The 27,361-nt window shown below is 42.7% G+C and overlaps 1 protein-coding gene across 2 annotated transcripts in view; it reads right to left on the reverse strand.

Moving 5' to 3' along the window:
• Positions 1-10,931, reverse strand: part of RBM23 (RNA binding motif protein 23) — a 35,528-nt gene extending 24,597 nt beyond the window's left edge. For both annotated transcript variants that reach the window (XM_089678189.1, XM_089678190.1), the window contains exons 1-2: positions 10,851-10,931; positions 6,852-6,948 (exon numbers count right to left, since the gene is read on the reverse strand). In XM_089678189.1, the coding sequence (XP_089534315.1) occupies positions 6,852-6,923 (72 nt within the window). In that variant the 5' untranslated portion in view covers positions 6,924-6,948; positions 10,851-10,931. The remainder of the gene's footprint in view (positions 1-6,851; positions 6,949-10,850) is intronic.
• Positions 10,932-27,361: the final 16,430 nt, after the last annotated feature.

The following is a 27,361-nucleotide window of genomic DNA, read 5'->3' on the forward strand; positions in this document are numbered from 1 at the left end:
CTCAGTCATAGGCTTTATGAGCCTGCAAAAAAGGCACATACCATGTTTATAAAAAAAGTACATCTATTAAAGCTGAATTTTAGATATGGCTATTTTGCATATTTACATTGGTCCAGCTTGGACCAATGTAACTATGTATGTTCCATACCTGGCCAGTCCCTATGAAAGCTGAAAAATCATTGTAGTAAGCACTGCTATTACAGCGCTTGCCGCTGGCTTCCAGATCCAGTGCGGGATGGTTGACCTGCTGCTTAATTATCACTCACTTGGCATTGGCACCGTTCAGAGAACACTTTGCATTTCTCAATGAATGTAAAACATTCTATGATTGGATGAAGAGGAGAGGTGGGCAACAGTCGCCACCAATTCCCATCATCTTACTTTGCAATTACTGAGAAAATATGAAGTGTTCTCTGAATGGTACCAATAATGAGCTAGAAAGTGACCTCCTTTGTTCACCAAGCGGCCAGGCACTCATTCGGCATGGGACCCAGAAGCCAACAGCAATCATCGTGGTAACGGTGTGTACTACAGTGATTTCCAGCTTCCACAGAGAATAGCCAGGTATATAACCTGCATAGTTACATTGGTCCGAGCTGGGTCAACATAACTATGCAAAAATAGCAACATCTGGAATTCAGTTTTGAGGTGGCAATACATTTAAGCTTGTTGTCTGCACTATACCATGAACACAGCAGTAGTGCTGCTTAAGTGGGTCATACAATTAAATTTCATAGGTTGAACAAAAAATATCTCAATTAAATTCCTCCATTAACACTATACAGGGTGGATGGAGAAATCTCCCCTGCTGCTATTGTATTCTGACACCCTGACATTGCCTGCATCTGATTGGATGCATATTTTGTTCAGCTGACAATTCTCCACCTGGCTCCTTTGAAAAAAGTAATATATTCAATAAACTTTTGTTGAGACGGATGGTGTTGACAGGGGTACCCATGGCTGGAATTTCATCTGGTTCAGAGTGAATCAGTTGAAATTCCAGCAGTGTACAGCACTCTTTACGGTGCCCCTTAAATATATAAAATGATCTCCCTGGAAGTAAATAAGTGGCAGTTATCAAGCATACTTTTTTCACTTCTTCCAAAACAAAAGATGTATATCCATCTTAAACGGTTTGGACCCCATTCATTACAGTTATGCTGCATTCACTGTAAAAGGGCAAACGCATATAAGCACCATTCATGTATGCGTCCCTAACGCACTAATGAAAGAAACTGAGGTTTTTATTCTGTCACAATGCTTTCAACAATACTAACACTAATGATCACAAAATGATAAAAACACTGGGTACAAGTATGCATTGGGAGATAGCTGGATCACTTACTTTTCTCAGCAGTGGTTATATATTCACATATTATTCAACACTGGCCTCTAAACATCTATGGCTAAAGCAGCAATGTCCGTAGTTCTGTGTAAATATCAGAAAGTACAACTTGTACAGTTTAAACCATGCTCTTTTAAGTTATTAAATTTGTTGCCCCTTGTACTGCAGAACCATCTCTGGCCGAAGGAGCTAAACCCCTATCCCACAAACAGATCTTTGCTTTGGTCTTGTGGTAGTCTTGACGTCAAACACTGTTCAAGGCCCTTCCCCGGAAGAGCAGGGCAGGGAGGAGGACTAGGTTCTATGAAGAGAAAGGGAGCAGTGCGTTATTGATTGACTGACAGGCTCTCTTTATAACAGGTTAAGTGGGCGAGGAAAACCAGCAGTGAAAACTTCAAAACCAACCACCAATAGTAAGAACAGTAACACAACTTTATTCTTGAGGTTCCCAAGTAATCTGTGATCATGTTGGTCACAAAAAGTATTAAATAAATTACTGTTCTTGGATTTTCCATTTAATCAAATGTGAATGCTTTTTAGGGCAAAAATGCAATTATTCTTGAAATGACCTTACTGGATCCTTAATGGACTGGCATCGCGTAGTAAAGGTTGTTATGTTACTATTTGTAAAGTTTTAAAAATGATCAGTGTTCTGCTATGTGCACATGAGTGCTTACTTAGAAAACCAAAAGATAGAAAAATGAGTTACTTTATTTCCTATTGCAATTCTTTTCTATTCAGCTACATAGTAAATAGGCTGAAAAATGACACAACAAATCAAGTAAAATTTCTCAAGCCAGTGGTTTCGTCCCATAGGAAGACAAGATCAAACATCTAGGTAACAGTCACTAATTTTGTTTATAGGACAACTAAATTTTCCAACCCTTGACCCTTTCTAAGTACCTAAAAACCACATATAAAAAAAAAATAAATAAACTTTTTACTTTTCTAGAAATGGACTGTTTAAAGTTATTGTCAGTTTTTTTTTTCACATATTAAAGGCATCCTTTCAAAGAAAAAGATAATACACACCTCTCCTGAAGCCCAGATATCCAGTGTCCATAAAATCTACAGAAAGTGCCATAGAGCTTGGAAATACAGCAGAGATCAGCAGTGCAAGGGGTAGGTATTTACCCTTTTCATTGCAAGGATGCCTTTGATATTTTAAAAACACTACACACAGAACAGAAGAGATCAGAAGAGCAATACTGATGTCCACGTGAATAAACTGAAGAGGTAGGAGGACATTAACTTGATAAGCTATATGTGTTTGAAACAAAGTGTACATACCCTAACAATTCTTCCAGTGAACAGAGCCATAGTTCTCATATTTAATTTACTGGTATAACAACTAAACTAATCATTCCCACCTCCATTTACAGCAGTTTCTCATCAACCAAATCTTAGCATACTGCTACAAGAACACATGGCTAAAGAGAACCTATCACTTTCTAATTCACATCTTCTGAGGAGGAAGGAGTATGCAAAGTTGTGTCTCTTCTTGTAAAGCCTTCAGTTAAAGTGGCTTATATTTAGTTTGTTTATAAGTGGATGGAATGTTACCTAAAAAAGAATGCAAGGACTAGTATCCGAAATTGAAAAAAAACCCATAATATACTGTGTTATGATGTGATAAAAGTTTAATTTTAAGTGTTACTTTATACACTGAATTCAGATACTTTATTCAAAGCTTGTTATTAGAAAGGCTGTATGTATAGTTTTGAAATTGTTACAGTGCCTTAAAAAGTTAATTCATACCCCTTTGAAATTTTCCACATTTTGTCATGTTATAACCAAAAACGTACCGTATTTGCCGGCGTATAAGACGACTTTTTGACCCTTGAAAATCTTCTCAAAAGTCGGGGGTCGTCTTATACGCCGGTACACATGTTAGGGGGGCTGCGGCATTAAGTACAGGGGTTTGCAGGGGCTGATGTCTCTTACCTGGATCCAGTCCCACGACAATCCGGTCCAGGAAGCGCGGCGTCTCCTTCAGTTCGGCCACTGGATGTTCGTGCGGCTGCTCGGCTCCGCCTCCTCACCGGTGATTGGCCGCCAGAACTGTAGCTCAGGAAAGGCACACAGGCGGCCAATCACCGGCGAGGGGGCGGAACCGAGCGGCCCCGCGAAAATTGAGTGCCGGAGCAGCAGGTAAGTGTTCTGTGTAGAGGTGCTGCTGCAACCACATATGCTGGCTGCAGCAGCACCATACGAGAACAGGGTCAGCAAGTCTCAGTGGGAGGAATAGTGCCCCATCATTGGTGTCACTGATACCAATGATGGGGCACTATTCCTCCCACTGATACCAACGATGGGGCACTATTCCTCCCACTGACACCAACGATGGGGCACTATTCCTCCCCCCCACTGACACCAACGATGGGGCACTATTCCCCCCCCCCACTGACACCAACGATGGGGCACTATTCCACCCCCCACTGACACCAATGATGGGGCACTATTCCACCCCTCACTGACACCAATGATGGGACACCATTCCTCCCACTGACATCAATGATGGGGCACTATTCCTCCCACTGACACCAATGATGGGGCACTATTCCTGCCACTGATACCAATGATGGGGCACCATTCCTGCCACTGATACCAATGATGGGGCACCTATTCCTCCCACTGATACCAATGATGGGGCACTATTCCTGCCACTGATACCAATGATGGGGCACTATTCCTCCCACTGACACCAATGATGGAGCACTATTCCTCCACTGATACTAATGATAGGACACTATTCCTGCCACTAATGCCAACGATGGGGCACTATTCCTGCCACTAATACCAATGATGGGGCACTATTCCTGCCACTAATACCAATGATGGGGCACTATTCCTCCCACTGGTGTGCATTGGAAGAGGGGTAGTCTTATACGGCGAGTATAGCCCAAACACTACATTTTAGCAGGAAAAGTAGGGGGGTCGTCTTATATGCCCAGTCGTCTTATACGCCGGCAAATACGGTAAATGTATTTTTTGGGGATTTTATGTGATAGACCAACACAAAGTGGCACATAATTGTGAAGTGGAAGGAAAATGATAAATAGTTTTCAACATTGTCTACATATAAATATCTGAAAAGTGTGGTGTGAATTTGTATCCACCCCCCCTCCCCCCCGAGTCAATACTTTGTAGAACCACTTTTTGCTGCAATTACAGCTGTAAGTCTTTTTGGGGATGTCTCTACCAGCTTTGCACATCTAGAGAGTGAAATTTTTGCCCATTCTTCTTTGCAAAATAGCTCAAGCTCTGTCAGATTGGATGGAGAGTGTCTGTGAACAGCACTTTTCAAATCTTGCCACAGATTCTCAATTGTATTTAGGTCTGGACTTTGACTGGGCCATTCTCTCTAGCCATACACACCAAACTGAGCATGTGCATCTGACTACAGATTCAGTCTGTATCAGGTGGTCATTTCAACAAGAGGAGGGGGCAGAGAAGAAATGATCAAACATCCTTTTTATACAATGCAGAGGATAACCCCTCAGGTTCCAGTGAGTATAACAAGCATGCTTTATTGCATATACAAACTGATTTTTACTGTTGTGGGTTTAGTAACACTTGAAATAGAAAACTATCTTTAGATAGATTTTTACTACAAAAGCATTTTATTCAAATAAATTTGATAAAAATCAAAAAAATCCGATTTCAAATTTAAAAAAAAAAAAAATCAGATTTTTAAAATAAAAATCAATTGATTTTTATCCACCCTGTGCATGACTAATAGTTGTCCTGTGGACAGATTCTCCCACCTGAGCAGTGGATCTCTGCAGCTCCTCCAGAGTTGGGCCTCTTGGCAGCTTCTCTGATTAATGCTCTCCTTCCCCGGCCTGTCAGTTTAGCTGGACGGCCATGTCTTGTGCCACACTCTTTCCATCTTCGGACGATGGATTGAACAGTGCTCTGTGAAATGTTCAAAGCTTGGGATATTTTTTATAACGTAACCCTGCTTTAAACTTCTCCACAACTTTATTCCTGACCTGTCTGTTGTGTTCCTTGGCCTCCATAATGCTGTTTGTCCACTCATGTTCTCTAACAAACCTCTGAGGGCTTCACAGATCAGCTGTATTTATACTGAGATTAAATTACATACAGGTGGACTCTTTTTACTAATTAGGTGACTTCTGAAGGCGATTGGTTCCACTAGATTTTAGTTAGGGGTATCAGAATAAAGGGGACTGCATACAAATGCACACCGCACTTTTCAGATATTTGTAACAAAATTTTGAAAACCATTTATCATTTTCCACTTCACAATTATGTGCCACTTTGTGTTGGTCTATCACATTAAATCCCAATAAAATACATTTACGTTTTTGGTTGTAACATGACAAAATGTGGAAAATTTCAAGGGGTATGAATACTTTTTCAAGGCATTGTATATATATTAAGGCAGCCACTTAGGGTTTACATATGAAAAATGTTACTACAAAACAAAGAACACGCTCTAAAGTGCATAAGCAAGTTATTGCAACCTCTGACATGTTTACTAAACTGCTAAAATGTTATTATGTTGAGCTATACATGGGGGAGGCAAGGGCGAATGTGCAAAATTTTAACTTTTTTCAGAAAAGGTGTTTGGGCTACCTTAATAGACTGTCACAGTAGAAATGCAAAGGCATTGGCAACTGTCTCTCATGATGTGGATGCTTTGTGGTCAGGCAAAGCCTTTGGCCATCTTTATCTGAATGTTTTCCCCAAGTGTATCTGTCAGTTAACAAAGTTCTTCCATTTGTAATGTGAGTTGCTGACAGGATGCCTAACAGATATCGTTAATCCTTTTAAGGATTCAGCCTTTTTGTTAAAGTTCAGAGCTAAAATTTAAATAAGACAATTTTAGATGCTTATGAAGACAGGCATTTTTAAAGCGCCTGTTAAACACAGGTCAGCAATTTCCCATTTACTTTAGTGGAGCTTTAGATAAACAGGTACAACTCATAGGAAGATTTGCTTCATCCCTGTGTATCACCTGAGGACAGTCACTTCAGTGGCCATGAGTAACAGTTTACAACCACTTTAAGTTATTTTAGGAAATGGGCCAAGAGCAGAATAATGTGGTCTCTATAAAAGTAGCAACAATCTAACCAGATGACTCCTGTATATAAGCCAGCCACCATCAGCTTTAGGCAGGAAGACTAGTATGGAATAAGAAATTTTCAATAGAATTTGCTTTGTCGCTGTGTTCAACACTTTTTTTAACCACTGCATAAGCTATCACAAAGCTTTTTTGATATAGAAAAGGTTATGGACTTGGCTTTAAGAAACTAACACAAAAGGGATCCAGAATTAAAAACTTCAGTCAGCAGGCAACGCATTACTGCTTTCATACAGTGCATGCCAATAGAGGAAAGGCAACTCTGAAAGCTCACAGAGGGCCCCTTTAAGACTGAACTCTGACCAGAATTGTTACTTTCAACACCAGCTCTGATACTTAACCTAGGAAAAAAAAAAATTAAATTTTGTTTTTTTAAATATCACCTCTTAGACTTACCTCCCTCTCTTGATTTTTATAAGGTGCCTCCAGCATTGCTTCAATCACAATATCAAAGTCATCTGATGCCATGTCGGCTAATCAATGAGTTTATATTCTAAACAAAGCAGAAAGAAACAGTATCACCATAGTGGGATATACAGGAATCTGATCATACAGTTATATGGAAACCCCAACAACGAAATCCTCTTATTTCCTCCCTTTTGGTTTTTTTAAATTGCCATGTGTTGTCATCCCACAATTGGACTTAGGAGCTGAGTGCATTTCTGGTAGATCAATGTTTTTTTCTGTGCTTGCAGGGTCTTTACATGGATAAAGTATGGGGAAATGTGCATGCATATATGCAAAGATGTACTGCATATATGTATATTTTATTTGTGCCTTGATATATGGTTGAACCCTTTCGCTGCCACTGACAAAATGGATATGGCAGGACAGAACAATCTGCAACTGGACAGTTCAGTATGCCTTAACCACTTGCCTACCGGGCATTGTTACCCCCTTCCTGCCCAGGCCAATTCTCAGCTTTCAGCGCTGTCGTACTTTGAATGACAATTGCGCGGTCATGCAACACTATACCCACATGAAATTTTTATCATTTGTTTCACACAAATAGAGCTTTCTTTTGGGGGTGTTTAATCACCACTGGGGGTTTTATTTTTTTGCGCTATAAACAAAACAAAAAAAAAAAGATGTTTTTCTTTGTTTCTATTCTAAAATTCTGCAAACAGGTAATTTTTCTCCTTCACTGATGTGCATTGATGAGGCTGCACTGATGGGTGACACTGACTGATGACATTGACTGGAAGCACTGATCATCATTGCCCTGATGATCAGTGGTGATCTCTTCTGTAAAAGCGTGAGGAAAGTGCTACTGATAACCGACAACTGTATTTACTCCGTGATGTGCTGTGTCATTGGACACAGCTGATCTTGTGGTAAAAGGCTGCTGTGATTGGCCTTTTATCACATCACGTGAACAGCTGTGTCCATAGGACACAGCGATCATGGAGATCGCCGGATGCGGAGGGCGCATTCTGGGAGGATGTCATACGACGCCCTCCCAGAACTGGGCAACCCTGCTGTAGCCATCATTCGGCTATAGCACAGTTACCAAGTGGTTAAAGAGTAACTCCGCTTTGTTGAGAAAAGAAAATATTCCGCTGTGGGCGATCTATATACATTGTATATGCATGCTGCATAGTCCTACCTTTTTGTTATTCTGAAGAAAGAGCGGTTTGTCTGTGTCAATGTGCTGAACCGATGTGAATGGGAGTGGTTTCAGAATTATCAATCAGCTGCTGCACCTGCAGCTCTCGAATGAGTAAAATTGCTGGGTCTGCATCCCTTTAGATGAGAATGCCCTTTGTTGCAGGGAAGGCCTAATATTTGAAAGACTTTCATTTTTAAAAAGAAACGTTTTTTTTTTTTCTGCCAGTTTCTGTTATAAAATTTTTCAAATAAATAATCTTTCGTAGCTGGTACACTGATTGGTCATTCGTCAAGACAGATCGCACCTCAGCATGGCCCACCAGGAAGGAATTAAAGGGGGGAAATCTTCCAATGGGGGCACTAGTTCTGGTGACCTGAGGGTCCCCAAGGAGTTCCCTTAATTTCCTCTCACTTCCTGTTTGGCTATGGGACAGAAAGTGAACACCCATGTGATCCAATTCTGCACATCGCGCTGTGTTTTGCAAACCAATTAAGGGGTGTTGTTAACTTGCCCTGCAGAGGATTTACCCTCCTTCCTGACCAGGCCATTTATTGCAACAGTGCTGCGTTACTTTAATTGACAGCTGCGTGGTCATGCAATGCTGTACATAAATGAAGTTTATGTCATTTTTTTCCCCCCACAAATAGAGCTTTCTTTCAGTGGCATTTGATCACCTCTGCGGTTTTTATTTTTTGCACTGGAAACAAAAAAAGACTGGCAATTTTGAAAAAAAAATTTTTTAAACTTTTTGCTATAAAACATACAATAAAAAAAAATTTAATTTTTTTTTTTTTTAATTTCTTCATAGATTTAGGCCAAAATGTATTCTGCTACATATCTTTACTAAAAAAAAAAAACAATCCCAATACGTGGAAATTGGTTTACGTGAAAGTTATAGTGTCTACAAATGGCGGTATATATACGCTTCAATTTGTTTACTTTTTTTATACAAGCAATGGCGGCGATCAGCGACTTACAATGGGACTGCAGCGGGCATTCTGACACTGGGTGGGAACTGACTAACTTCCACTGACTTTCCCAGTGACACTGATACAGTGATCAGTGCTAATAAAAAGTACTAACACTGTACTAATAACCAGGGGCGGACTGACCATTTGGGAACTCGGGCACTGCCCGGGGTCAGTAGGGGACACCATGAGATGCCCCTGGTACCTTTTTCATAGGCTTTTTTGAGTTTGGGCAAGGACACAGGGGCCCCATGAGTTGTCAGTCAACCCCTGCTAATAACACTGGGCAGGAAGGGGTTAACATCTGGGGCAATCAAAGGGTTAACAGTGTGCTGTGTTTGTTTTACTATTTGTGCTGTGTTTTACTAGGGAGGCATGCTGTTTTGTACCTCTCTGCTGCGCAGAGAGATACAAAGCAGCACGTCCATGCTGACAGGAGATCCGTGTTTACACACAGGTCTCTCCCCTGTCAGTTTCCACATATGATCAGCAAGTGCCGGCCGGGACCCAGTGATTGACATCTCTAGCCACCAATAGCAGCATGTGCCCCCTACCCAGAAATGATATATATATATACATACATACATACATACATACATACATGATTTTGCACAGCCCTACTGCAGTACTTCTGCTACAGGGCAGAGGGCAAGTGGTTAAAATGAACACCCACAGTGGTTCGCATGAACGGGGTGCGATTATTATGCGGTGCGGAAATTGCACAGAAACCAGTGCAAATTCTGCACAGCATCAGTGTGAACCCGGGCTCAAAGTAGAAGCTCCGAGCAGGCTCTTTATTACAGAAGAGACACCAGATGACTCACAGTCTTCATTAGAAAGTACACAGAGATGCGCCGTTTACATTCCAGCACAGATCCTGTGTGCCGGGATGACTTAAAGCAGAATTCCGGGAAAAATAAAAAAAATGTAGTATGTAGTGGGGCACAGCCCCCACTGCATGGGCTAACTACTCGTTTCTGTCTAGAGGTGATATGAGCAAATATAATCCGCTGAGCGTAAGACTGGTCCCTGCATGGTAGCGGTCTTATGAATGGATTGTTCCTGACGTCATCATACCCATAGACCGGCTCCGGGCATAAGGACGGCAGGAATAGTCCACCGCTGGATGCGGGGATGTGCAGTTTTTGAGAGGTTTGAAGGACAGGGTAAGTATAGCCTTTCAGGGAGGGGGGCCTGGAAAAATTGACTAGTTAACCCATGCATGAGGCCACAGCCCCACTGCATGGGACAATTGTTTTTAAAACAAAGTTCTGCTTTAACCCCTGCGAATGTGCAACACCATCTGAAAGTAGAAGATGCCGGATCAGGACATCAGACCACGAAGAGGCAAATATGGCACTTTAAATAAAAGCGTCTGGTAAACTGAGCAAAAACAACACAAGGCCAACCAGCAGAACTTCTGTGTATTTCTAAATGCTGTATTAGGCCAGGAGAACGCCTAATGTTTATAACATAGTGACTAGAGTCCTACACTTGTCTTCATGTTGTCCCAACACTTTACATGTGGAGAGATGAAGTGTGCAGAGGAGTTCATGTCTGTGCCACCAAATTCTGCAAGGAGAAGGAAGAGGCACAGACAGGACTCCCCTACACTGCACAGCTGAGCGCCGTCCTGTCCTCTCCATTAGAACACGATAACGTGCTGCTGAACACATTTCCCGCGCAGTTATGAGAGGACCAGCTGCCTTCCTTTTATTCCACTTCAGCGTACGTACGCCCGTCCATACAACAGGCTACGTACACTCCAAGCGTCCTCTGTCCCGGCACCGCTCAATAACATCTGCCTACAGCACTCACCCGCTCCAGTAACCCCTCCGTACACAACACAACAAAATGGCGACTAGGTCTTACGTTCCAGAATCTTCCCCTGACGGAACACGGGGAACCAACCAATAGAATTTCGCTACCTTCAGGAAATGAGGCGGGGCAAGACGACAAAACCTGTAAAGGCACGGAAGAAGCAATTCGGCGACAAATAAGAAAAAGGGGGTGTTGTAAGGAAGGCGGGGTTTGGTTCGAGTTCCTTTAACACATGGAAAAGCCTGAGGAATGTTGATTGGCTGACAGGACTGAAAGCGGTTTCTGGTTGGCTGGTGGCTGTTTGGTATTTCTGTGGTAACCCACCTAAACATATACATGCAGCTGGGGTTGCATGTGTTTTTTCCCAAAATGTATAGACTATGAGGGGAATTTACTAAGCCTGAAGATCTGGAGCAGTTGTGCTTCTAGCTTTCGTTTTAACTACTTGCTGCCCACACACAGTACATTTACTGCTGGTGGGTGTCATCCCCAGGTACCATAACAAAGCTTTATGTCACAGGCTGAAGCTTGCTATTGGCTGACCACTCAACAGCTCCAGGCTGGGGAAAGATCCCAACTTTAATGTCGGGATCCACCCCAGAGTCTGGAGTGGCACCTGGCTCAGCCCTTCAATGAGGCACTGAGAGCCTGAGTCAGCTGCTTCCTCTCCCTCCACAGCCCAGCGCTCCAGTGAGTGCAGAGCAGACAGTGATGACTGACAGTCACCGCTCTCTTCTCACAGCAGCTGTCAGAACTCAGCGATCAGCAGCCATGTGATTGCCGAGTTCTCACCCTGACCCCTGGTTCACATGTATGCAGCCGTGCAGGCCACGTTTTGCGTGGGCATGAGAGCCCATTCATTTGAATGGTCTCCCGTGCCCCACAGGGAAGAAGTCCCTGCACTACTGAAAACACAGCCCGCACATGAACCTCGGTTCCCAGTACAGTTGCGTATTCCAGTGCAGGTGGCGTTCCATTACAATTAATGGCACCTGCCCGCGGGTCCATATTCCTGTGTGGGTGGTGTGGCTGCATGGATTTTCATGCAGATCCGCAGCAGCACCACCCACACATATGTGAACCTAGCCTAATGCAGGCCATAGACGGGGAGAAAAACGGACGATTTTTCTTTTAAAAAAACGAAAAATCAGTCGTTCAAGCGGCCGACGTTACCATCAATGGTAAAAAAATTTGGCCGATTTTCATCCCGTCTACGGCAAAAAGTGTCCCTGCAGAGAGCTCCGCTATTTCTTTGACAGTTCTTTGACAGTTCCTTGACATTTACAGCGGTTGCAACATTGTATCTATTTGTTTCCATTTAGGATACAGATGTTTTTATTCGGAAACAAATAGATACAATGTTGCAACCGCTGTAAATGTCAAGGAACTGTCAAAGAAATAGCGGAGCTCTCTGCAGGGACACTTTTTGCTGGACTGGAATTCCTCTTATTTTTCATCCTACTTCTTCTTTTTCTTCATCATCATCCTCTTCTTCTTCATCCTTTTCTTCTTCTTCATCATCCTCTTCTTCTTCATCATCCTCTTCTTCTTCTTCTTCATCATCCTCTTCATCATCCTCTTCTTCTTCTTCATCATCCTCTTCTTCTTCTTCTCCATCATCATCCTCTTCTTCATCATCATCATAATCCTCTTCTTCATCATCATCCTCTTCTTCTTCATCATCATCATCCTCTTCATCATCATCATCCTCTTCATCATCATCATCCTCTTCATCATCATCATCATCCTCATCTTCTTCATCATCATCCTCTTCTTCATCATCATCATCATCATCCTCTTCTTCTTTTTCTTTTTTTTGTCTTCCTCTTGCAGGTCACTGCTCATGCGCAGATTTTTTATCGGTAAAAAATCGTCCGATTTGCCCATCATTGCCGCGAAAATCGGCCGATCGGCAAAATCGGCCGATTTTTTTTCCAACTTTACCGATAAAAAAAATCTGCCAAAATACCGAAAAACGGCCGAACAAATAGCCCACTAACGATCCGAAAATCGGCCGATTTTATTTTCGGCCGAAAAATCGGCTGATTTTCGACCCATCTATGGCCTGCATTAGACCCGGCGGGGGACAGATGCAGCAATGGATCAATACTGTATCCACCCAGGCAAGTATAATTTGGGATAAAATAAGCCCTACTTCTGTTTTAACCAATGATGCTATCAGAGCTAATACTAGTCATATACCAGGCAATTTTCCAGGACAGATCATCACAATCGGCATTGTATAACTAATAGTTCCAGAGTATGAAAATGAAACAGGCAGTAGGTCTTAATGATTTGTTCAGTCATATCTGTAATGAAAAACAGAATTGCCATGTGTTTGGCCAACAAAAGGCTCCATGCACTCTGGGCATTATAACAACACTATGTCAGGGCTCCAGGGTGTGACCAGAGGTATGTGACTGACGCAGGGAAACGCAGGCTTCAGATAAGTTATAAACAATATAATTTATTAAAGACTAACAATATAAACATAAACGCAGTGCAATACTAAAACATAACACAGTGCAAACGAACCAAACCAACCACCCACAGATAATACATACAATGCAAGAGTCGTCAGGCAGGCCGGGTCAATAACAATCGGGCAGGTAGGTACAGGGGGGTCAGGCAGAGAATGGTCGGGGTCACAAGCCAGGGATAAAACAGGAGAAGTCAGCAGAGGTCCGGATCAGGCAGGGTCAGCAACGAATCAGACAGAGACAGGAATGCAGGAACAAGATACAGGGCCCAGGAAAAACACACACCAAGGCAAAGACTGCAGGTCTGGCCATCACTTAAATACACCTGCATAATCAGGTTCAGGTGTTTGGCTGGCTGCAGGGTTGAGTCTCTGATTGCTGGGAGCACCCGCTGGCCAGCCCTGGTACTGCAACCCACAAGGCAGGTGAGTCCCACCATTACTGGCAAGTCCATTCCTAACACACTAGTAGCGTCAGCTGTGTAAAGTCGCCTAAAAAACGCACTTTTTTTTTTGCATTAACGCTTAGCCACATTTTTCCATGGTTTTCACACAAAAAATGCCAGTTTGCGGCATTTTACAGCGTTACGGCACTTTTAAAGTTTTTATTAAGTTTTATAACAGAATATACAGAAAAAAAGAGAACAGTGAGGATATACACATGTGATCGGTCACAGGTCTCAAGTAGGAAACGATCCAAAGACATAACAATAATGTGCGCATCTCAACACCAAAATTAGAGGAACATCACTAAGGAACATAGAGATAATGGAGACATATATCCCAGGGACTCATCCCACGGTAAGGCACAAAGAGCATCAATATGTGTCTCAATATAGTTCACTGTATAAAACAGAGCAAAGAGGAAAGATAGGGAAAGAAACAAGCACAGAAAAGGAGAAAAGGCAGATGAGGAGGTCGGGAACTGGGAACGACAAGGGGCAGAGTCACAATGGTGCATCTCTGGAGGAACCCAAGGGGGGAACCCCAACAACTCAAGTGTGAAGCAAGGACGTCGGTGCTAGGCAGATGACTGCGGATCCACCAGAGGCCTAGGCAGGCACAGTAGGTTAGAGCATTTTTACTTAGGATAGCATGCTGGAGAGTTTACTGGCTGTAGAACAAAAAAACGCCAAATGTAAAAAAACAGCAGCTGTAAAAACGTCCAGTGTGCTTGAGAACTATAAATGTCTTAGGGGCTGACAGTCCTGTCAACTGCCTGAATTCATCTCGACGCATACCCTGTATTCCAGCTGCCATAACTGTACCAAACACACATCTCTGGAGTTTTCATGAACTGCAAGACATTGGTATGCGTTACTGCACTGCACTGCACTAGAAATTCCTCACTCTGGCAATCTCATCATCCACTGGGGGGACGCAAATGATGATAATTACCAATTTAGGGTTATACAACCATCTACAGGAGAAATGGCAGCACAGTGGCTTTATGGTTAGCACTTCCGCCTGGCAGTACTAGGACTGCTGGTTCAAACCCCAACCACGGCACCACCTGCCTGGAGTTTGCATGTTCTCCCTGTGTCTGCATGGTTTTCCTCTGGGTACTCTGGTTTCCTCCCACCCTCCAAAGACATGCTGGTAGATTAATTGGCTCCTGTCTAAATTGGCTCTAGTATGTGTATGTATGAATGTGAGTTAGGGACCTTAGATTGTACCCCTGTTGAGGACCGATGTGAATGTACAATATATATGTAAAGCGCTGTGTAAATTGATAATTCTATATAAGTACCTGAAATAAACACTAGGCAATAAAAACTGAAGGCATGCCTGTTTAAGGGCTGGTTCACACCAGAACAGTGTGGGAAACCTTGCATTCCATGATTGTTTCCTGTATCATATTCAAAACTCACTGGGTATGCAATCTGTTGGGGGTGTCAATGTATTCTTAATGACAACCTAAATGTAGATCACAAACACAGTATGTTTGCCTGAACCAGACCACATGGTATCACAGTACCATGCGATCCAGTGCAGTGCATTTTTTAAAAATAGCGCATTCACTGCTTTTAATGCGATCCAGTGTGATTTCAGCCTAATCAAATGAATGGGTTGAAAATTGTACTGCACTGAATTGCATAGGTACGCATTCCTGTGTGATTTAGGTGTGGACTGGTATAAACCCTTCCACCTCGTAACACTTGAAGCTGGCCTTACACCTGTAGAATGACATTCAAAAATTGGCATTTTAAGTACATTTCTTCATTTATATAAGAGTTAAAGGCCAGAGCAAGTGAGAAAATGTAAGGAAAAGGATTTAAATGTTTGGTTGAATGTAATGGGAACAAATTAATATTTCTAATCTTTGAACTTGCCTCTAGTGGATAAAAATCAGAACTAGTCTTATGCACATGAACCTATCAAAGGTAATACAGAAGTAGAACATTCTTTATTAACCTCCCTAGCGGTCTGATTATGTCCATATTTCTGTGCTCAAAGCGGTACATTTTTTTTCATGGAAATATGTATTTTTTTTATTGTAGGCCTGTAATTTTGAGGAATAACTCACTGAAATCTGTCCGAACAAGAGTCTAGTAAACATGCCAGGTATGTTAAAATTTGAAACATGAAATCATAAATTATAATTTAATAAATAATCATAAAAAATAATATAATAATAAATTCAATTCAATAATATAATCAAACCAAAAACACTGAAATTTGAAATATAGCGCCAAATTCGCACATTACTGAGTAAAGTCGCAAAATCGTTTTCAGTGTCTGATGACGAACTTCCCCACGAATCATTATCACTCAATTCTGCAAGTAGTTCCAATTTACTATCGCTGTTCTCTAGCTGGTCTAAAACCACTTTTAACCTAAAGGGACGCTTTTTGGACGCCATGGACGTTTCTCAGTTTCCAGGCAGAAAGAACAGTAAAAATGCAGGCAGTGCACAGGACAAAGCACTAGGGACAAAATGTATGTGAAATTGTTTGGTACAGTAATGTTTTACTGTATTGAGTAAATGTCACTTTTTCACGTTTAAATTTCCCGCCGTTCTGTCCCCGTATGTCCTGATGTCGCAGTGAACGGAACCAAGAAGACAGATGCCGGCATCGGCCGGAGGACATTGCCAGGGACACTGCAGGAGGGACATCGCGGGAGCGCAGGACAAGGAAAATGAAGAACAGATCCCAGAGCAGCACTGCAGGGTATTCCTGAGTGTAGCTCGGGGTTACCACTTGTGGTGCTGAAACTTTACCACGAGCTACAATCGGGAATACCTCCAGGGAGGTTAAAGTGGAACTTTAGTCAGAAAATAAGTCTTGCCAGATCAGGCCCTTCAGGCCCCTTTTGCAGGTATAGCTACTGTATGTAAAACATTAATAGTGCCTAGACCAGTGATGGCAAACCTTTCAGAGACCGAGTGTCCAAACTGCAACCCAAAACCCACTTATTTATCACAAAGTGCCAACACTGCAATTAAACCTGAATACTGAGGTTTTAGTTTAGAAAAACAACCCATACATTAACATCTTTTGTCTTCAAAGAAGAACACAATAACAGAGCTTTCACTGACCACCAGCACAAGGGGGCAAGGTTCCACTGATCACCAGCACAAGAGGGAAAAGTTCCCCTGACCACCAGAACAAAGGGGCAAAGTGTCACTGAGCACCAGCACAAGGGGGGCAAGGTTCCACTGACCACCAGCACAAGGGGGAAAAGTGTCACTGACCACCAGCACAAGCTAAAACATTTTATGGTAATAAAAATAAATATATTAAAACTCACAGCCAGTCCAACACACACACACACACACACACACACACTCAATGCGCTGCCAAGGAGATGTATGTATGTATATATATATACATACATACACACAGGTGAAACTCGAAAAATTAGAATATCGTGCAAAAGTTCATTTATTTCAGTAATGCAACTTAAAAGGTGAAACTAGTATATGAGATAGACTCATTACATGCAAAGCAAGATAGTTCAAGCTGTGATTTGTCATAATTGTGATGATTATGGCTTACAGCTCATGAAAACCCCAAATCCACAATCTCAGAATATTAGAATATTGTGAAAAGGTGCAATATTCTAGGCTCAAAGTGTCCCACTTTAATCAGCTAATTAAGCCATAACACCTGCAAAGAGTTCCTAAGCCTTTAAATAGTCTCTCAGTCTGGTTCAGTAGGAATCACAGTCATGGGAAAGACTGCTGACCTGACAGTTGTGCAGAAAACAATCATTGACACCCTCCATAAGCAGGGAAAGCCTCAAAAGGTAATTGCAAAAGAAGCTGGATGTTCCCAATGTGCTGTATCAAAGCACATTAAGGGCTCGTTCACACTTGGCTGTTTTGCCAACGCTTGCCAAACGCCCCTATAGCGTTTGGCAAGCGTTGGTCCGGCGTTTGCGGAGCGTTTTTAACGCTCGGCAAACGCTCCGCAAACGCCGCATGCGCGGTTTAGCGGAGGTTGCTAGGCGTTTGCCGAGCGTTAATAATGCCCCACAAACGCCTATAATGCATTTGAGTGGTGTTACCGCTCCGCAAACGCCCCGCAACCGCGTCGCAACCGCACCGCAAACGCCGGCCGGGCGTTTGCGGAGCGGCACCATAGATGAGAATAGGAGGCTTCAACGCCTCCTGACTCGTCCAGAGGCGTCCGTTTTGCCGCGACGCAACGCGACGCAAACGCTCCCGTTAGAACAGCACCATGTGCTGTAATGTGCAGAATTGGCAGAGGCGTTTGGGAAGCGGTAAAAACGCTTCTCAAACGCCTCTCTGCCACCTGCACACAAGGCTAGTGTGAACGTAGCCTTATAGAAAGTTATGTGGAAGGGACATGTGTGGAAGAAAAAGGTGCACAAGCAGCAGGGATGACCGCAGCCTGGAGAGGATTGTCAGGAAAAGGCCATTCAAAAGTGTTGGGGACTTTCACAAGGAGTGGACTGAGGCTGGAGTCAGTGCATCAAGAGCCACTACACACCGACAGATCCTGGACATGGGTTTCAAATGTCGTATTCCTCTTGTCAAGCCGCTCCTGAACAACAAACAACGTCAAAAGCGTCTTACCTGGGCTAAAGAAAAACAGACCTGGTCTGTTGCTCAGTGGTCCAAAGTCCTCTTTTCTGATGAGAGCAACTTTTGCATCTCATTTGGAAACCAAGGACCCAGAGTATGGAGGAAGAATGGAGAGGCACACACTGCAAGATGCTTGAAGTCCAGTGTGAAGTTTCCACAGTCTGTGTTGATTTGGGGAGCCATGTCATCTGCTGGTGTTGGTCCACTGTGCTTCATTAAGTCCAGGGTCAACGCAGCCGTCTACCAGGAGATTTTGGAGCACTTCATGCTTCCTTCCACAGACAAGCTTTATGGGAATGCTGGCTTCATTTTCCAGCAGGACTTGGCACCTGCCCACACTGCCAAAAGCACCAAAACCTGGTTCAATGACCGTGGGATTACTGTGCTTGATTGGCCAGAAAACTCGCCTGACCTGAGCCCCATAGAGAATCTATGGGGCATTGCCAAGAGAAAGATGAGAGACATGAGACCGAACAATGCAGAAGAGCTGAAGGCCGTTATTGAAGCATCCTGGTCTTCCATAACACCTCAGCAGTGCCACAGGCTGATAGCTTCCATGCCACGCCGCATTGAGGCAGTAATTGCTGCAAAAGGGACCCAAACCAAGTACTGAGTACATATGAATGCTTATACTTTTCAGAGGTCTGATATTGTTCTATGTACAATCCTTGTTTTATTGATTGCATGTAATATTCTAATTTTCTGAGATTGTGGATTTAGGGTTTTCATGAGCTGTAAGCCATAATCATCACAATTATGACAAATCACAGCTTGAACTATCTTGCTTTGCATGTAATGGGTCTATCTCATATATTAGTTTCACCTTTTAAGTTGCATTACTGAAATAAATGAACTTTTGCACGATATTCTAATTTTTCGAGTTTCACCTGTGTGTATGTATGTATATATATATACAGTCAGGTCCATAAATATTGGGACATGGACACAATTCTAACATTTTTGGCTCTATACACCACCACAATGGATTTGAAATGAAACGAACAAGATGTGCTTTAACTGCAGACTGTCAGCTTTAATTTGAGGGTATTTACATCCAAATCAGGTGAACGGTGTAGGAATTACAACAGTTTGCATATGTGCCTCCCACTTGTTAAGGGACCAAAAGTAATGGGACAGAATAATAATCATAAATCAAACTTTCACTTTTTAATACTTGGTTGCAAATCCTTTGCAGTCAATTACAGCCTGAAGTCTGGAACGCATAGACATCACCAGACGCTGGGTTTCATCCCTGTTGATGCTCTGCCAGGCCTCTACTGCAACTGTCTTCAGTTCCTGCTTGTTCTTGGGGCATTTTCCCTTCAGTTTTGTCTTCAGCAAGTGAAATGCATGCTCAATCGGATTCAGGTCAGGTGATTGACTTGGCCATTGCAGAAAATTCCACTTCTTTCCCTTAAAAAACTCTTTGGTTGCTTTTGCAGTCTGCTTTGGGTCATTGTCCATCTGCACTGTGAAGCGGCGTCCAATGAGTTGTGAAGCATTTGGCTGAATATGAGCAGATAACATTCCCAAAACACTTCAGAATTCATCCTGCTGCTTTTGTCAGCAGTCACATCATCAATAAATACAAGAGAACCAGTTCCATTGGCAGCCATACATGCCCACGCCATGACACTACCACCACCAGGCAGTTCCTTTCCTTCTCCATACTCTTCTCTTCCCATCACTCTGGTACAAGTTGATCTTGGTCTCATCTGTCCATAGGATGTTGTCCCAGAACTGTGAAGGCTTTTTTAGATGTCGTTTGGCAAACTCTAATCTGGCCTTCCTGTTTTTGAGGCTCACCAATGGTTTCCATCTTGTGGTGAACCCTCTGTATTCACTCTGGTGAAGTCTTCTCTTGATTGTTGACTTTGACACACATACACCTTCCTCATGGAGAGTGTGCTTGATCTGGCCAACTGTTGTGAAGGGTGTTTCCTTCACCAGGGAAAGAATTCTTGGTCATCCACCACAGTTGTTTTCCATGGTTTTCCGGGTCTTTTGGTGTTGCTGAGCTCACTGGTGCGTTCCTTCTTTTTAAGAATGTTCCAAGCAGTTGTTTTGGCCACGCCTAATGTTTTTGCTATCTCTCTGATGGGTTTGTTTTGTTTTTTCAGCCTAATGATGGCTTGCTTCACTGATAGTGACAGCTCTTTGGATCTCATCTTGAGAGTTGACAGCAACAGATTCCAAATGCAAATAGCACACTTGAAATGAACTCTGGACCTTTTATCTGCTCATTGTAATTGGGATAATGAGGGAAAAACACACACCTGGCCATGGAACAGCTGAGAAGCCAATTGTCCCATTACATTTGGTCCCTTAAGAAGTGGGAGGCACATATGCAAACTGTTGTAATTCCTACACCGTTCACCTGATTTGGATGTAAATACCCTCAAATTAAAGTAGCAATAGTGGTGTGACCCTCCTGTGCTCCAAATGTGTGTTTAAAACAAACTAAATTAATATATGAACCCCAAACAGCTGCTAGCATTAAATCATATACCAGTGATCAAGTAAATATAAACCATATAAATGCTGGGCTACATTCAAACTTATTTAAGTGAATGTGGAATCCAATAACTCAAATCAAAATAGTGACAATAATAATGAAAATAAATAATATGTGCTTAATGATAACAAAATTACCAAATAAACCACCCAAACTGATGAAAAAGCACAAACTTAAATCTATACGTATGTGCATGAGAAATACACATACATATATTACATCACACGTGCACAATGTGAAGTGAAATAATGACTAAATAATAAACGCAAACTCAAAGTCCAATAATGAAATGTTGAAGGTGAACAAAACTGTAAACGGTGTTTCCAATAATACTGTAAGGTGACCACAAGTGAAACAAATCGTGCAGATATCTGGGTGTAGATAGAGCTTGTGAATCCAACCACCTTCTGGATTAGCCTCTCACCTCATCACTTCGACCCTTGCGGGTCAAAGAGCAGTAATGGATCCCTCTCACAGATCCTCCAGGCACCACAGCACTCCAAAACCACTTTTCAGGATTTAGTATTCCCACTCAGGCTCTTCTCCAAGTATAGGTGAAATATCAATTTCTCAGAACACAAAAGAGGAATCCTCCCATAGTGTAGTATGTTTATTATACCATAGGAACATAAAAATCTTTGGTAAAATTGCACTTACGTAGCAGCCAGTCCACATTAGACCCTCATGCTCTCAGATGAGGATATATCTATGTTTGTTGGGTGTACAGCTGAATACACAGGTGTACCAAGATGGCCCCCACGCCGGAAATACGTCACCGCGCTACGCCGACGCGTTACGTCACAATATCACGTGACTTCATCTTGGCTGCTACGTAAGTGCAATTTTACCAAAGATTTTTATGTTCCTATGGTATAATAAACATACTACACTATGGGAGGATTCCTCTTTTGTGTTCTGAGAAATTGATATTTCACCTATACTTGGAGAAGAGCCTGAGTGGGAATACTAAATCCTGAAAAGTGGTTTTGGAGTGCTGTGGTGCCTGGAGGATCTGTGAGAGGGATCCATTACTGCTCTTTGACCCGCAAGGGTCGAAGTGATGAGGTGAGAGGCTAATCCAGAAGGTGGTTGGATTCACAAGCTCTATCTACACCCAGATATCTGCACGATTTGTTTCACTTGTGGTCACCTTACAGTATTATTGGAAACACCGTTTACAGTTTTGTTCACCTTCAACATTTCATTATTGGACTTTGAGTTTGCGTTTATTATTTAGTCATTATTTCACTTCACATTGTGCACGTGTGATGTAATATATGTATGTGTATTTCTCATGCACATACGTATAGATTTAAGTTTGTGCTTTTTCATCAGTTTGGGTGGTTTATTTGGTAATTTTGTTATCATTAAGCACATATTATTTATTTTCATTATTATTGTCACTATTTTGATTTGAGTTATTGGATTCCACATTCACTTAAATAAGTTTGAATGTAGCGCAGCATTTATATGGTTTATACCCTCAAATTAAAGCTGACAGTCTGCAGTTAAAGCACATCTTGTTCGTTTCATTTCAAATCCATTGTGGTGGTGTATAGAGCCAAAAATGTTAGAATTGTGTTGATGTCCCAATATTTATGGACCTGACTGTATGTATATATACATACATACATATATATATCTCCTTGGCAGCGCATTGACCGCCATGCAAAAGCTCAGACGAGTCGCGGCTAATGAGTCATGGCTCATGATGTCATGGCCTGGCGCTGCTACTCCTTTTAGAGCATACGCATGGCCCCTATGTGCGCTGTTATCCGATGCAGGGGCGACTTGGCTCGTGTGCTGGCAGAAAGGGCTTTGCCAGCCCGCTGCGGCATGCGTGCCATAGGTTCGCTACCACTGGCCTATACTGTTTAAAATCCAATAATACACTGACTCACCCTGCTCTGCACATGCTCAGTTGCCCTCTAATTTTAGGCATTTTAGGCACTTTGCAAAATTTGTAGTGGCCAATCTGCTGACAGTCTAAAGATTAAAGCAGAACTAAACCTATCAACGTAACAGTTGTAATAAACAGTTAGCATTCCTGGCAATGCTGGGAATGTAACTGTCACATGTGCTTGTGTTGTCAGCCAAACTGTCAAACCATCAAATGACTGCGGTTATAACTGATCATATGTGCAGCTCCATGGAAGTTACAGATTAAAGAGATGGAGGCTTCCTTGGCTGTAGAATAGGAAAATTTATTTCTGCTTTAACTGCTGCGCAGGTGTCTGGGATTCAACAAATAGACAGCCTACAGCAGGCATGTCCAAAGTCCGGCCCGCGGGCCATTTACGGCCCGGGGGTCGGTTTAATACGGCCCTCCAACAGCCCTCCCTGCTCTGTGTAATGTGGCCCTCCCACGGCCCTCCCTTCTATGGCAAACAGTCTTCTGCTTGAGAGCAGAGGGCAGTGCGCATGCCTGACTGCGGCGCGTTCTCCCTGGTCTGTGTAAATGCGGCTGTCGCATGGCCCTCCCTTCTGTGGCAGACAGTCTTCTGCTTGGGAGCAGTGCGCATGCGTGACTGCGCCGCGCTGGGAGCGACAGAGGGCGGTGACGTCAGGGCCGGGCTTCCAGCGTGAAGTGTGTTTCTCTTCCCCTCCCGGCTGCCGAGCAGAGACTTCAGCTCCAGCTACCTTTTTCACCCTTCACATTAGTGCAGGTAAGTTTTTTTAAAATTTATTTTCAATACATTGTGAAAACTCAGCTGTCAGTTGATCTTAATGTTATGAAATGAAAAGTATGTTGTTTGCAATTAACTTGGCATAAAATAATTTATTTGCATTTAATTGTAATGGTTCAAAGAATGTTCTGAAAAATGTTCGGCCCTCCACCATGTTCACTTCATCCAATCTGGCCCTCTTTGAAAAAAGTTTGGACACCCCTGGCCTACAGCAAGAAGAAACAGGAACAATGCTGGAAGCAATTTACAGCACACATTAATATTTGTTAATGTGGAATGTATGTTGCTTGCTAAAGAACATTATTTATTATCAATTGTTAAGAGTCAAGTATAGGTTTAAGAAAGGTCTTTCATTCCTGTAAATTGGAGACACTGACATGGTACTCAAACAAAGTTATTTGAAATTAGTAATGTCCACGACGGAACCATCAAAATGGTTGGAGGTGTGATTTTTATACTTTCACATCCAAACAAAACTCTACAGCTGTAAGGACAGCATTGGTGTCCTCAGGAGAATGGATTTCTCCCTCTGAAAGAGATTTTTGAAGAGATCCCTTGTAGAACTTGTTACCAAATGCTGAAGCTGGCCATAGATGGGTCTGTTTTTTTCATTCAACCTGCAGGTTAAATGAAAAAAACCTAACCCATTTCCCATTCACACATTCGAGGTGGATTGAGGGAATTGTTCACACTGTGTCATTGTATTCGGACAGTATGGAGACTTCCCCACTGTCAGAATACACAGATCAAGTCTGCAGTCTACAGCCTGCACCACTGATCGAGCAGAAATTTTCCAAAAGGGAGGTTGAACAGAAGTCGATTGGTAGATTGACTTCTTTTGAACTATAGTTGCCATACATGGATTGAAATTTGATCCCCCTATGGGAGCTTGACTCTATTCCTTACAAACAGGAGGCTGAGGTCCCATCAGCTGATCTCCAGCCACCTTTTGTGTCTCAGCACCAAAAGTAAACGGTCTTCTTTTTAATTGATATGCATTTAGAAAATGCCATTATTTTTTTTTAAACTTCCATGGTTTCTAGCTTTGGCTCTTATAGACCTGAATGTGCTGCAAAGATTTTTTTTCTCTGCATCATATTTTTCTGACAAATGATTCATTGTCTCTAAGGCTACGTTCACACTAGCCTTGTTAGCAAGCGGCAGACAGGTGTTTGGGAAACGTTTTTACCGTTTCCCAAACGCCTGGGAAAATTCTGCACATAGTGCTGTTCAAACGGGAGCGTTAGCATCGCGTTGCGTCAAAACGGACGCCTCTGGTTGAGTCAGGAGGAGTTGAAGCCTCCTATTCAAGTCTATAGTGCCGCTCCGCAAACGCCCGGCCGGCCTTTGCGGTGCGGTTGCGAGGCGTTTGTGGAGCGGTAACACCATCCAAACTTCATTATAGTAGTTTGTGGGGAGTTTTTAACGCTTGGCAAACGCCTAGCAACAGACGCTAAACCCTGCATGCGGCGTTTGTGGAGCATTAAAAACGCTCCGCAAACGCCAGACCAATGCTTGTCAAACTCTATAGCAGTGTTTCTCAACTCCAGTCCTCATGGACCCCCAACAGGTCATGTTTTCAGGATTTCCATTATTTTGCACAGGTGATTTGATCAGTTTCACTGCCTTAGTAATTACCACAGCTGTTTCATCTGAGGGAAATCCTGAAAACATGACCTGTTGGGGGTCCATGAGGACTGGAGTTGAGAAACACTGCTCTAAAGGGACGTTTGGCAAGAGTTGGAAAAACAGTCAAGTGTGAACGAGCCCTAAATGTTTCAAGTCTCACTAGCCCTGTCAAAATGGTCTGCTCTGAGGTTGATTCTCTGGTATTCTCATTCTAATAAGGCTTTAACCATCCCTGTTGATGATTCTCTGTCCTTTAGGTACCCTACTGACAAAAAGTTTGTAGCTCTTTTTCGGGATATCTATTATTCTTTTGCATAGAAACATCGAAGAGTGACAGCAGAAAAAGGTTTTTTTTTTTGTTTTTTTTTTTAATACACTGCTCAAAAAAATTAAAGGAACACTTTTTAATCAGAGTCAAGTCAATTAAACTCCTGGGATATTGATCTGGTCAGTTAAGTATCAGAGGGGGTTGTTAATCAGTTTCAGCTGCTTTGGTGTTGACGAAATTAACAACAGGTGCACTAGCTGGGCAACAATGAGATGACCCCCAAAACAGGAATGGTTTTACAGGTGAAAGTCACTGACATTTTTTCCAGTATAGATATCCAGCATGATATTTTCCCCATTGAGATCTGATGTGTTTTCAAAGCGTTCCTTTAATTTTTTGAGCAGTGTAGATGCATGTTTGTGTCAAGCATGTTTGATTCCAGGATATTGCTGTCTGCGCTTGCTGACTTGCCATCCCAGAGCATCAAACAGAGTGAAATGCAGAGGGACTATTTGTAAAGCTGGAGCTGTAGTAGGGAGCAAGAGCTGCATAAGCCAATGCCTTCTCTGTAGTGCTGGCTCCTGTCCCACCTGGAGTGATACCAACTGCACTCCACCTCCTATCCTGGCTAGCGTTTTCCAGAGTGGTGCCAGTAGCAGGAAATAAGATCTGCAGGTCAGTGTGAAGCAATACGCTGGGCATAATAGTATAGGGCTGATTTCACACTGGTGCACTGCAGTTTACCCACACCAGGGGTGCAGTGCACCTGCAACTTTCCTGCAGGTTAGCTGCGCTTAGCCTTAGACTCCTATTATATCCTTATGTTGTTTCTGAAAGCAGAAAGTGTACCACATATAATAGGAGTCTATGGCAAATCGCAGCTAACCCAAGAAAGTCACAGATGCACTGTGCTGCACCTGCAGTGCAGGTAAACCACAGCACATCAGTGTGAAATCAACCTTATAGGGGGCTCAGAGCAGTAAGAGTTCATTTACATTTTCAGTTTGGGGGGTGGTAAAACCTCATAGTTAAGACAGGTGTTTCCACCCCCGCCCCAACATCACCCCCTTTAGCTGCAGTGTCCAGGGGTGTACACATTTTGCAGCCGCAGGAGTTATACATTCTGTCATAGTTGATGTGTGTAGCACCTCCCAAGCATGACCCATTCAAATGAATGAAGCTACACTGCAAGTTCCCTGCATCCTTGAGCAGTACAGCAGCAAGGGGTTAAAGCAGGCAGCAGGGTGGTAAAACCACAACACAACCGCAGGGTTTTACCACCCCCCAACTTTGTGTCAACAAGCCCTAAGGGTACCGCTGTCAAATGTAACTAAGCACTTATGCATATGTGCAGCAGTGCACATATGCATAAGTGCTTAGTTACATTTGACTGCTTCTTTGAAAAGCAAACTGTGTTTGATAGGTAGTGAGGAGGCAATATGTTTCCTCCTCTCCCCCTGATTTAAACCCATGATTGCAACAATGCAGTATGGTAATTAGAGGTTTAAATCAGGTGTGAGGAGGCGATACTCTGCTCTGTGATCTTTGACTTCTCCCATGTTATTCCGGTTAATCTCCACCTCTATGAGGTTGCCTACCCCTGCTCTATTCTATTCGAGATCGGTGCTTCAACCTTTGTTAGCCACTATTCTTGTTTCCCAGTCTTTGGTTACTTGCTCAAAATCCTGGGGTTGAAATTTATTGATTTCATTAAGCAGATTACTGATACGTCACATCTTATGTGTGATTCAAGTCCTGATGCTTGCTGTGCGTTTTCTCAAATATCCCCTTGTTCAATTTAGACTCGTAGAGCATGCTAGCTTAAGGCCTTGTTCACACCAATGCAGTTTGCTTTTGATCCATTTTTGCAATGCTTT

The sequence above is a fragment of the Staurois parvus genome, unplaced genomic scaffold (genome assembly GCF_062004578.1).
Source record: "Staurois parvus isolate SC_StPar_1 unplaced genomic scaffold, SC_StPar_1.0 ptg000199l, whole genome shotgun sequence".
Classification (NCBI taxonomy): Eukaryota; Metazoa; Chordata; class Amphibia; order Anura; family Ranidae; genus Staurois; species Staurois parvus.